This window comes from Ammospiza caudacuta, chromosome 2 (assembly GCF_027887145.1).
Source record: "Ammospiza caudacuta isolate bAmmCau1 chromosome 2, bAmmCau1.pri, whole genome shotgun sequence".
Lineage (NCBI taxonomy): Eukaryota > Metazoa > Chordata > Aves > Passeriformes > Passerellidae > Ammospiza > Ammospiza caudacuta.
Genome location: NC_080594.1, coordinates 37,618,925 through 37,632,094, shown reverse-complemented (window position 1 = coordinate 37,632,094; position 13,170 = coordinate 37,618,925). Strand labels below are relative to the sequence as shown.

General features: G+C 36.4%; 1 protein-coding gene across 4 annotated transcripts in view; it reads right to left on the bottom strand.

Moving 5' to 3' along the window:
• PICALM (phosphatidylinositol binding clathrin assembly protein) overlaps nt 1–13,170 on the bottom strand; it is a 65,734-nt gene that overhangs the window by 15,710 nt on the left and 36,854 nt on the right. For all 4 annotated transcript variants that reach the window (XM_058800665.1, XM_058800667.1, XM_058800666.1 and 1 more), the window contains exons 11-14: nt 12,884–13,020; nt 10,466–10,566; nt 1,029–1,136; nt 26–157 (exon numbers count right to left, since the gene is read on the bottom strand). In XM_058800665.1, the coding sequence (XP_058656648.1) occupies nt 26–157; nt 1,029–1,136; nt 10,466–10,566; nt 12,884–13,020 (478 nt within the window). The remainder of the gene's footprint in view (nt 1–25; nt 158–1,028; nt 1,137–10,465; nt 10,567–12,883; nt 13,021–13,170) is intronic.

The window sequence follows — 13,170 nt, the reverse complement described above, 5'->3', positions numbered from 1 at the left end:
TACATGTTAGTGGTTCCATACTTACTGCCTACAAGATTGGCTAAAGATGAATCCAGATCATCTGACACTAATTTATTAGGCGGTACTTTGGCAACTGGAAGACTCTGGTTTTGAGAGGCCACTGTTGGTTTTAGGAGACCACCTAGTTCATCAAAGCCTTGGAATGAGAAACATAAGTGATTTGAATCACAGGCCTCCCACAAATGTCATGATATTCAATTAGACAGCAAATCAGGACAATGGCTAAAATCCAAAGTTACCCTGGTGATGCTACCTTATACAGGAAGGATAAAACTTATTATGCCTCTTGATAAAAAAGATATTTACTATGGAAATAAGATTTCAGTTCAGTGGTTTAACCTATGGGACAATTTTACATGGAATGGATTCATAGTGACTGTAAAGCAGTCAAAATGTTAAACAAAAAAACCATAGAAAGCGTTTCAATCTTACAAACACATCTATTTGCTTTTAGCAAATCAATGGCTTAGGAAAAAAAAAATCTGATGTCAAGAGTCTAATGAAAAAGATCAGAAAATACCTACTTTCCAGATGCTCAAAAGAACAGAAAGAGCACTATGACTTCAATCCAAATTAACTGTACTGACTGATCATTTTCTGAAGCAATATTAACGTCAAAAGAGGAGGCAAAGGAGTGCCAAAAACCATGTTGTAGATATATAAAATGAAGATGAAATTTTACCTCCTCCAACCACACTCTACAAATACAGACTTAATTTCAGCTCACAGCATATAAAAATGAAGGCTGTTCACTGTGTGAAGTTCTAATGTATAAAACATTTAAGTGAGGGAAATCAGTGTAAGCATTTCAGCAGAGTGTAGAAATAGCCTGTAAAGAAAAATTATTTGATTAATGCTGTTATTGACCTTTTAAAATCAGCTTTCTTTTCTTCATCTGAAACTCTGCCCCAGTAGTGTAAGTAAATACATATTAAGAGATTTATACCTCAAGACTAAAATAAATGAAAGGAAAGGATATACGTGATTTATTTTAGCAAGTGTCTTACCACCAGAATCTGGGACAACATTAGAAGATTTGTTTCCAAACACAGATTCAAAGTCAACATTAAGGCCAGCTGATGGCTGTGGTTGAGCAACAGGAGATGGGGTGAACCCTGTGGGGAAAAAAAACAAAGAAATTGTATGTTTTTATACAGCATTTCCCATAAATCCACCTTTATGCAAGACAAGTCAAATAAATATCTCAGCACTGCAGAAATACAAGAAATACCTCAAAAGTCCAGATTACACCCTGACACTGAGCAGTTTGTTTGGTCTTTATTCGAAGTTACTCGTCCAAAGAAAGATTTTGTCTAAAAAACTGAACAGACAGGCTATAAAAGACAGTCCCCTTGCAATTACTTAATCTCTGGACACCTTCCTTATTCTTTTACTATACGTTTACAATAAAATTACTGAGGAAAAAGTCGCCATGCTTCTCCAGGAAAAGAAGCTGGCTAGTGTGGAATCTGTTTCAGGATTATTTGACTGAAGATTATTCCTCTGTGGTTTATATTGATCCAGCAATTCTTTCAGATACAACTGGAGTAAGATCCAAACCATCCCAAGATGCCTGAACTACTAATGCCTCTGATAAGACACATCTAATACAAATAATTTTCATAGCTCTTAGTTACTTGTGGACACACATTTTGCAGTTGACCATGTTTTTCAGTCAAATTTCTAGAAATCATGGCAAGATATGGGGAAATACAGTCACATTTCAGCTCCTAGTGCTGTCTAAACTTACTCCCTTTGTATTCCATGTGTCTGTAGTGTTCTACAAATACACAATTATTTTTCAACACTGAAAATTTATTGCAGCATGAAGCACTGCATATGATGTTCAGCAGCATAAGTCAATAATTCAGTAATAAAGAAGGTAATGGCCATTTGTTTGTAGTATTTTTAAATGTTATATGTGATCACACACAAGCCCGTGCATGTGCAACACCTTGGTATTCAGGCAATAACAGAAGTAATCATTGCTTTATATAAAAAGCACCAAAAAAAAAAAAAAAAAAAAGCAATGCCACCTTGAAAATTAGCTCTTTTGGTTTCTAACAAAAAGTATGATGCCATGGAGAAATGAAAGGATCACAACCACTTCAGTAGTAAAACACTGCAGTGGGCAAAAATGACTGACAAAGAAAACTTCTTGGATTTCATTTTGCTTGCTGGGACAGCACATCATTTCAATCTTATTGTTTTTCTGAAATAAGTCACATTTCACCTAAAAAAATTAGTAACTACAGGATGTTATTCTTGAACATAAGTTTCAGAGAAAAAAAAAAAGCAAATTTGGATTATCTGTTTCTTTTTGTCTCAAAGGAACATAAGACTCTTAACTTCATCACTAATATTTAGACAATGTAATTTTCATTAAAAATAAATCAAAGTAAACTGCATACAGCAAAACATGGGAAGCAGTCATGTGGGAAAAGAGAGAGTAAATCAACAAACCAAAATGAGTATCTTTATGACATGTATACCATCAAGTTGTTACAAGCCATTTCAGAGACTCTGAACTTCAGATGGGAATTCCTTTGATGGGATGTCCTGCAACTCTTAAAACTGTGCCTGTACCAATAGAAAACTTGACTTATAATAGCTCGTATTTTGCTTTAGCAATCAGCCTCAACCAAAACAAGCTGAGTTTCCTTCTCTCACATTTTACAAGTTTCAAGTTTTATGAAACTAAGATGAGACCATCTCCTAGACAAAACAATACACAGGACTCTTTTGAATAAGCCCCTGAGAAAAATCAAATCCTACTCTTGATATCAACCACCAACTCAGGGCAATTTGTTTAACAAGGATATTTTGAAAGGTGCGAAGGTCAGTATTTTAATGGAGCTTCTTTGAGCATCAAGACTTGACAGAAACTAATAATCCTGTTTTTTTTAATAAGGAACAAAGGGAACACAGTAATTTGTAGGATTTAACTTCTGCAAAATGACACTATCTGATTTTTATGCAAAGATACTAAACCAAAATGTGACTTTATGGGGCTTTTAAGACCTAAGCCTTCCACAAACCATTTACTGAAGGTATGCCTAAGCCTTGCACTGCAGCAATGTTTACACACCCTGCTCAACCTGGTTTGGACAGATTATAACCTGTCACAGCCCAAAGTCTCTCTAGCAATTATCAGGATGGTGTTCCACAATCAGCACCAGTATGGGGTTACTACACAGACATGACACAGCTGCACAAATGACTAGCCAGTACTTCAGTGCAGCAGAGACCTCTTTCTCCTGTTCTGTTGCAAAGTTTAACACTAGTTTAGTGCACTGTTTAAGAGCAATATATCCACAAAATTGCCATAAGCAGCAAAAACATCCCAATCCCTTTATCTTAAAAACAATGAGGTAGAGCAAGATTAGAAGCTACTTATAAACATGCATGTCTTTTGTGTTGTATGCAGCAACAAGTGAACTACGAGAGATCCTGAAATGGAGAGATACTCATTTCATGTTTAGACTAAATAAGCCTTAGTTTGGCAGAAACTGAAAAAATTCATACCATTTGAGACCACACACCTGGCACAAGCACATGAATTCTAGCTGGAGCCACTACAACAAGGCACTTCTGTAGTCAGCAACATGCCCACTAGTTCTAGGCACACAACACATTCAAACTTCTGTGTGTGTGGTAAGGCTGTATCCCATTACCTACCTCCAAATAGACCAGCTACAGAAGAAGGCTCATTGCGGAAATGAGAAGCGTTAGGATAAGCTTGAGGACCACAAAAAGAATCTGATAAGGAGTATCACACAAGAGAGAAAGCCAGGAAAGGAGAAGAGGGAGAGTTACAGAAAGAGAACCAAGATACACTGCTATTCAAAACTTTAATTTCACATCAGTCTATAAACCCACATATAGTCTAATAACATAGAACCAATGGAATGAAATCAATACACATCAGACAGACGGTAAGAAACAAGTTTACACAATCTCTAACACAAAAGGGGAAAGCACGGTTTCCAAGGAACAGCTATATTAGGATCTTTTGTTTTCCAATCAAATGCCACGTTTTACACCCTTGGAAGAAATGAGTGTAAAAGCTTCAAAAGGCATTTTTCTTATACCTGAAGTATATTCATATTTGCTTGCCACAAAGGGATTTAGTTGAGTAAATGGATTGTAATGATCTAAAGAACCAGAAAGAGTTATTTTAAATCCACATTCACATTATTGTAGCACTTTGATCATGCTACAGCTAAAACTGCATCTACATGTCCCACATGAATCTGTCAGGAGGCCACCCTCTGGTTCTAGATATATCCTGAGAGCAGAGACACTGGAAGGGAATGCAATATCAACACCACCCATTTCCAGTGACTTCAGAGCAGTCATGTGATAAATACTGCAAGGACCAGCAAGCACCACAAAAGCCCACCAGGGTCCTTGTTCACAGCTCTGCATTGCTGCAGCTTTTCATGTGACTGCAGAGCAAGTTAGACAGAGAAAACTAACCTGACTAAATAACCATCCTATTAAAAAAACCCCAGCTGTATTTCAAACAATCATTCTATATTTACATGAACCATAACAATTTCATTGAAGCATGGAAAAGACAGATTATCACACAGCAGTACCAACTAAAGGTATTTTACATATAAAGATATATTTATCTTTCCTGTTTTGTCTTTCCAATAAAGACAAACAGGCTAGGAAACTAGTTATTAAGTTGACAAAGTATAGGTAGTATGAATATCTTTAAAGAGATAATTCTTTTGTTTTACCTCTGTTAACAAGTAGCAGAGGTATTAATAACCCCTCTTTGTTCTAATAGTCTGTATTTGTCTTTGACCAATTCTAGTGAGGTTCAACCAGCATAAATACAGCCTGTGACGTACAACTGTCTTTAAACTTGCTTTGTTTAACAGAACTGACATGTAATGGAGTGATTTTTTCATCTATGAAAACAAACTAAATCTTCCTGTACCAACACAAATGTTGGAAGGATTTCTAGTGAGACAGCCATGCTGAACCATCTCCAAAGTAAAATATGAACACCTTTTAACGGGTGAGTTATTAGTTTATTGTTCCATAGGTATTGCCCCATAGTCTGAGTAGATTATGCATCAATATGTGCATGATTTTAACAGCTTTGTTAGTGACTACATGACTGGGGCAAAACCATCAACTATTAAAAAAATCAGAAAAGACTCCTTTGTTTAAAAAGAGCATTTCAACCTGAGGAAGAAAGTAACAGCATTTTCTTTTCCTTCTCAGGCATATGCAGCATTTCACCTTACAATTCCCAAGTACAAGAGACTGTAAAACTGCACTCAAGCAACTGCTCTGTTTCTTTACATCAGGTTAGAATCCCATCTAGGCAGCCAAGAAAGGATTTTAACACCATTTTCATTGTAGAGCTACTAAATCAAATTCTAACATCGCATAAAACCAGCCCCAAATGACCAGCTTTTATTTTCTGAAAGGCTGCAAAAATATATTTTAGAAACTAAAATAATGTTAAAATTTTTAGGAAATTAGTTTAAAATGGTACTTTACCAACAAATATTTCATGTGTGGGTGTCCTACTGGTGAAAGTAGATACATCAGAAGACACAGACAGATGAGCAGCATCGTTAGTTTTTGTAAGGAAAGGATTTAGGTTTGGAATGGCATCATCAACACTATCAACAGTAGCAGAAAAAGGATCTGTTCAGTTCCAGAGAGCAAGAGAAAGAAGAAAAGGGAGACGGATTTAGTTTTCTCCTGACATCTCTAAGCTTGGGATGACCCAGCTATTGATCTCACTTTCAAGTTGTCAAGGACTGCAGATACTAGCTAATAATTTCCTCTTTTTTAATTATTAAATCAATAACACCAACTTATAAACTGTGCTTCTTCCTGAATGTGTTTTAGACTGAAACTAACTATGTTATTCCTCTTTAAACACCATCACTTTTTGTTTCTCCCACTCTTGTCCGGACATTTGCAACAAAGTCTCTGGAGCAGAGGACGCCTGTCAGCACTACAGAACCCAAGGTGCTATGAGAGGATTCAATGCAGCAACATCCCCAAGATAACTTAAAAAACCTGAACAAAACTAACTGAGATGAGCTTCTCTTTCTCCAAATTGTGTTTAGGGGTTTTTCTGTTACTGAGCATCACAAAATTTTCAAGAGCTATGATTATACCAAGGTAACATACAGGACATAAGCACTTTCCTTGGTACCTGGGGCATCAGGAACAGCAGCTTGTTGTGGGTATGCTGTTACCTGCAAGCAAGCAAAGGACTGCTCTGCTTTTACAGACAACAGACCCTGAGCCATAATAAGGAAAATGTTCCTTACTAAAAAATTGTCAGACTTTATTGGAATGATGGAAACATGGATCTATACATGTGGCTTCCCAAGGCACATAGTTTCAGGGTTTCCTGAGAATGGATGGAGTTGCCAAGCTCGAGTATTCCTGTAATTCAGAATGTGACAGATAAACAGGATACAGAAAGCAGCTATAACACTTGTTGACCAAAGGAGCTGTGGTTTAGCTGTCTGGTTTCAGAGCCCATGAACCCTTGATGGAAAACTCAAGAACTCACTCGGTGAGATCAGCAAAGGTTGTACCTGGCCCTACTACTTATCACTGTGCCTGAAGTGCAGCTTGATCTTCTAGAAAAAGCCACTAGAGAGAAATTTCTGAATAATAATTACAGTAAAGATGTGCTAAATACTTCAGTTCCTGGCCTTTTTTTTATTTTTAACCTGGCCAGTTTATGCATTTATCCATAACTCTTGTAAATACTATCATGATGTGTGTAGCAGTTTTGAAGTGGAAGTTATTTTCTCTCCCTGAATCTCACTTGCTGATTCTTAGCTCTAAGTCCCACACAGCTTCATAATGTGCTCATAATGTGTAGAAAAGTCCTAATGGAAACAAAATAACTACATTATTCTTTGCAGGCTTAAAGCATGCTTTGATTTGCTGCAAGCTCAAGGTATGTTATTGGGTTAGACCTGACTTTTCCCCAAATTGCTTGGCTACGTTGCAAGAACAAGTCAAATACCTTAAAAGACCTTTTCCTAAATCATTCAGTCAGCAAAATGACAGTGTCCAACACTGAATAAAAGATAAGTAGAAAAAACTGATATAATATTTGGAATATATAACACAAATACAAAATTACATATTGTCTCATGTAGGTTTTATATACACGATATGCCAATCAGCCAGCTGCCTGAAGCTGAGTCCTTGTTTCAGCTACTCCTTAAAACTGCTTTCTGCTTTGAATGTCATTTTAAAAGATGCAGAACAAACAAATCTGTCAATAAAAATGGGGCAGATTATCTGTTCATCAGCTCCTCCTTGCTCTTTCCGTTGCTACTCTGCATTCTGCTTATTTTATTGGTTCTCTTTATATATATTATATAAGTGGAAAAAATTCAAACAGATGGATCAAAATGTTCATTTCCACACTGATACATCTGTTTTGCTTTTGAAGTTTAGGTACAAATTGACAGCTGGCAAATGTACCAGAAACAGCTAGAATGTTCTCCAAAGAATCCCAATAACTAGTGCAGATAAAACAATATGGAAGAAATTAATAAGCACAAGTTTTTAACTGTATTTGTCTGAATCTACCATCCACTAAAATTATTTTACACATGCACTCATCCAGAAAATAACCAAAAATTACTTTCTGTTTCCAATTCCCAAGGTTGTATATGGAACTTCCTGTGTTTTGACTAGTTAAAACAATATAATCCAACTTTAGATTATCAAGGTTTTCTCAGAAATTTAACCCTTTCTCAGATTCTTTGCTTGTCTACTCTATTCTAACTCTAGCCAGCATGTCCAATCTTGTCCAAGTCTCAGAACTCGCAAATGCTAGTAACAAAAGTTACCAAAAATTTATTTGGTTTCATATCCTAATTTATATCCTTCTATATTCAAGTTTTAAAAATTGCTGTCACTTCTGACAGCAACACCTCAATGTTTCTAAAGCCCAATTTCATCCTTGAATACAAATGGCATCTGTTTATGGCAATGGAATCACTCTGCACCAGCATGCCATCATTAGGCATTAATGATTTAAGTGCATTTAAAAGAGTAGTTTGAAATTTGCAAATTTCTACCTTTAAGTTATCCAATTAGAAGTATTTTGTCGAAGAAAACAGTGACAAATGATTTTCAATGGCAACTTTTACAGTCTGAAATAGGTAAACGGAAAACATACAATCACAGAACCCATTCCCCAGGAGTTTAACCTTGTTAGTTTTTACATTTTTGGAGCACAAAACTAAAGGCAGCAACCCAAAAAGAACACTTCTGTAACAATTTATTGTTTCATTACACACCTAAGAGCTTCTGCATAAAATTTTTAACAGTAACTGATTTTGGCTGATCTGATACTCTTCTCAAAGACACCATATACACCAAATATAAAGATCATCATGTCAGAAAATTACCTAAGGGAGGGATGCTGTGCAGTGGTTAGAGCACAGGACTGGAACTAGTTCAGGTTTCATTCTTGGCTCTGCCACTGACTTGCCGTATGACCTCAGACAAGTCAGTTAACTGCTCAGATTTCCCCATCTGTAAAATGTGGAAAGCACTTCTTATCTACCTCACCTGTGTGAAGTGAGTGTTTATGTCTGTAAAGCTGAAGAGTTGGGGATTTCTTGATGAAAGGTAACACAAAAAATGGTGATCCCAGAATTTTAGCCTAAAACTTTAGAAGACAATCCAAAATCTTCACAGTTAAGTCTTATAAGTATTTAGAAATGTGTCAATAGTAAGCAGAAATATCAACAACTAGTACTGAAGACTCATACCAGAAGCAACACAACATTGAACAGACTTTCAGGCTCAACTTTCAGGTTCATGAAGAAATGCTGAATTGTGATGTGACCTTTGAGAGGCAAATAGCTCACCCCTTTTATATCTCACACATGAAACAAACAGGACAAGCTGAAACAGAAGGTATTGGGCAGAAAGCAATCAAGATGAGCCAAACCATTTTTCTCCATTTCTAAACTCTAAGCCTATCATAGCACTGAAATTTGTATGCCTAACTCCATACACTCCTCACTACATCTTTCTCCAAAGATGCTTTTCTCAGCAGAACTAAAGAACAAGTAAACTACTAATTTATTTTAGAAGCTGCCACATATATTAGTAGTGCCTTCCTCACTCAAAATTGTGTAATTTCCCTACAAACAAATGGGAGAAGTATAGAAAACAAAGTACACAGCAAAAAGTAAATAGGAAAGCAGAATACATACACAGCTTATTATGAAGATACATTAGATAGCTGGAAAGATGTTAAGAAGAGCTATAGCTCATAAAACTAAACAGGGAAGTAAAAATTTAGAACATGGTTGTTCTGATGCCTATGAAACCTCCTGAAGCAGCAATTCCCAATTTTCCGCATCATAAAATAAAACATTTTTGCAAGCATCTGGTTTAGTAAAAAATAATCTGGAAATAGCCACATAGTTCAGGAGTTTACTATTTTATTAAGCATCATTTATGTAGAAAAATAAAGCAACACTACCTCCCTCTCCCTCTGTCATAAAGCTCTTTAATCCTCCACCAGTATAACCAACAGTTATATCGGCAATATAATACTGTATATGAATTATTCTGGAACACTGCAAAGCAGCCAAGAACTTTGAGAAAACATCAAAATGCTCCAGCACTCAAACCAATCTTGAAGGAAAATTCATGACTTTCTAGAACTCTCCCTTGGTTTGAGAACTTGACTGTACCAATAAGATCATTTCAACTTATTGAGTCCATCCTAGAAACTGGGCAGAATGAAAATTTGGATGTTCCGGAGCACACTTCAGAGGGAAGAAGGCAAATTTTGTCTCTTCACTTGAGAGATCCAACCACAGCTTTTTGCTGATTTGCTATTGTAGTTAAATGAAATATAGCAGAGAATTTAATAAGGCAGAGAAGTCTTATTATTATTATTTTGATAACTAACTCTTGCCTTTCCTTCTATGCACAGTTGTCACAAGTGCCTCCTTTCAGGCTTTATCCAAGTTCTGCATTACCATCACCAGCAAGTTTGATTTAATATTACACAAAATTTACAATATGTATTAAAACGATTTTGCATTCAGGTTTCTGTTTGCAGCACAGTCTACCTCTTAGACATCTTCACTGAACTGACTTCTGAATGCTAAATTTCTGCAGCTGGCTATGTGAACCTTGAAGAGAGCAGTTATGAGGCTGGCAGATCTCATCAACAATTAAAGTAACTTTGCTAATAAGAACACATATGAAAAAATTTAGAATCACCACACACTGCTATATTATTTTAATGTATACACATATTTTACTTTTTATCATCCCTTTATTCACTTGTAATGTCTTAAGATCTCTCTCTTTAAGGAAGCAATAGCCCCCAGACTAGGGGCAACATGTACAGGAACATGGCCATGGCAATTAGAACCTTAATCCAACTCAGAATTCTTACCTCCCCAGGTACTTCCTACTTGTGGAGCAGCTGATATAGGATGTACAGACGGATGAAAAGTTGGCTGCAAATCAAGCAGATCATTTGGCAGCTTTGAAGTGCTACAAAGATAAATTAATACAACTGTTTGAACTACATCACAGTTTTCAATATAAGCAAATACTAGCCACTGTCAACAGTAATGAAACCTTTGTTAAAAAATGGTTATTACAAAATGGATAAAATTGAGCCAAAATCAGAAGGGCTGGTGAGCTCCATGTTTTTAATTCTGTAAAAAAGTGTTAATTTAGCAAGGTAAGTTGTATGTTATACCAAGGGGCTTTTGTCAAATCAAAACTGTCCAAGAAAAAGACAGGTGTCTTAACAGTCCAATGCCAGGCTAGGAGATTTTATATTCAGAACTCTTCATCAACTTTTAAAGTTCACCTCATGAAAACTCTAAAATACAACAACAACAAAAAAAAAGACAAAATCAGCTCTAATGGGCTGCACCACCAAACTATTACTCTAAATTCCACAACTCTGATCTTTCCACTACAATCACTGCTGAGAAACTACATCACAACCATGAACTATTAAAGACCTTTGGGGAAAGCAAAATCTCAGAGGCCTTGAAACACTTGATCACACATCAGGCATGTGAATGAAAACATATTTAAATGCACATTTTAGACCATTCAAAATCAAATTGAGAACTTATAACATCACATGGAAATTAAGAGTGAAGGCTTATATACAACTTCTGCATAAATTTAAAGAGTCAGACAAAAACAGTAAAATTCATCCTCTTGCAGAGAGTTCATTTCACACTTTAAATAAGTCTTGGGAAAAAAGAAAAGAAAAAAAAAAAAAAAAAAGAGTACTGGTCTTCTCCCAGAAACTTTTAGGACATGAAATGAACCCAAATCTGCACATATGTCTTCTACTACGCACAGAAGCTGAATCACTGTGACATCCAAACATCTCTCTAAATGAGACAGCACAAGAGTTTAATGGCCAGTAGTGACATCCTAGATCTCTGTATATTTTCTTGCTCACCCAATCACTTGTGGTATTGCATTATTCATTTCAGCAGTGATTGAAATCACATTTTTCCACTACTGCTCCTATTAAAAAGCAGCATGGTCTGGCACTGCCCTGTAATGTGAGCAGCTGAACAAAGACAATTTTCAAGGTAAAGCTTGTTCAAGATAATGACAGGGATTAACCAGACACATTGCATTTAATAGCAAGCCACTGAACTTCTGACCCAGCATATCTCCATGAGGGCAACTCCTGCTTCAAAATCTGTTCTTTGCTCATAGCATTCATTCTGCCAGCAAGGAAATTTGAACAAGAAAAACTAGCATTTGGGGTTTTTTTACAAGAAAACACTCTTGTCCTCACTATGCAGCGTTTCTGTCTGTTTAAAGAAGATTTATCAGATGTTTCTATGTTTCAGACCTCTTAAGAAGCAAGATCAGATACTCAAGTTCAAAGCACACACCCATTTCAAGTTTTCTGGTCTCTAAAAAGCAATTTAAAAAAAACATCTTTTTACCAGGAAGTCTTTCAGTTACTAACACTGACAGATTCTCCAGCTTCTTAAATGTGACTCAGCTATTTACCGCATATTTGGTGTCAAGTAACTTCCTACAACAGCTTTTTAATGGGAAAGAAAGCTGTCAAAAGTGCAGTAGATTGTTATGTGAGCTCCAACAGAACAACTACACAATCCCTTCAGGTTTAGGATCAGGCTCAAAGCAAAAAATATGACTTCAGAGCGTGGATTCCTTCTACACTGATAAAAGCACTGTACCTTCCGCTGCTGCTTAGTTTGACAGGTATTTTACAGAATGAACATCACACACTTGCTCATACCAACAGCTCCTGTTAGTGCAAGAGTACTCACTGCATGCTAATCCTGATCTTTGACTTTCTTTGCAGGTCCTTGCAGAAATGTTCCAGATACAACACAAGACTGCAAAACCTGCCTCTCATTTCAAACCCTGTTTCAGGCTTTTCTTTTTCTGAAAAACTAGACAGAATATTTGCCACTCTACCTTTAAAGATCTAGAAATGCATTTTCTTTATGACTTCTCAAACAGAATTTTTATTTAACTTTTCTCAAATTTACTTGTAATGCTCCCTGGGGATAAAGTATGTGTGTTTTACAGTTCCAGCCGTCTGGCTTATGGACTAATAACAGCTACAAGGGCTGTCAGCAGGCAGTTTATACCAGAAACTTCTGCAAACAGATGAGAACATAGTTTCATGTTATTTATTACAAAAGGCTATTTTTCATCAGCTTCACTATGATTTCTTATCACATTGCTAATGTACTCTACACCCAACCCATCTTGTGGAATATACACTCTGTGGCACAAGTGTAGAGGAAACCCTTGCTGCAGCACATCTCCAGTGGAGGATTCAGCATACCTGTTAGAGGAGCTAGGGGTAGAAAAAATATCAATGGCTGGTGTAGTCATTATGCTTCCTGCTGCAGTTGACACAGGAGAAGCTGCTGTGGTTAAAGAGGTATGAGGCTTCTTTGCAAGCTCTTTTAGACGTTGCTCCTGTTGGGAAAATGAGCTGGTATAAGAAATCTGAACATTTGTGCGTATGACATTGGAGGTAAATAAAGCAGAAGTAAAGAATCATTTATTCAACACACTAGTGTTAGCCACTTGTAATTACAAGAGTCAGTGGTGCCACAAATGCTTCAG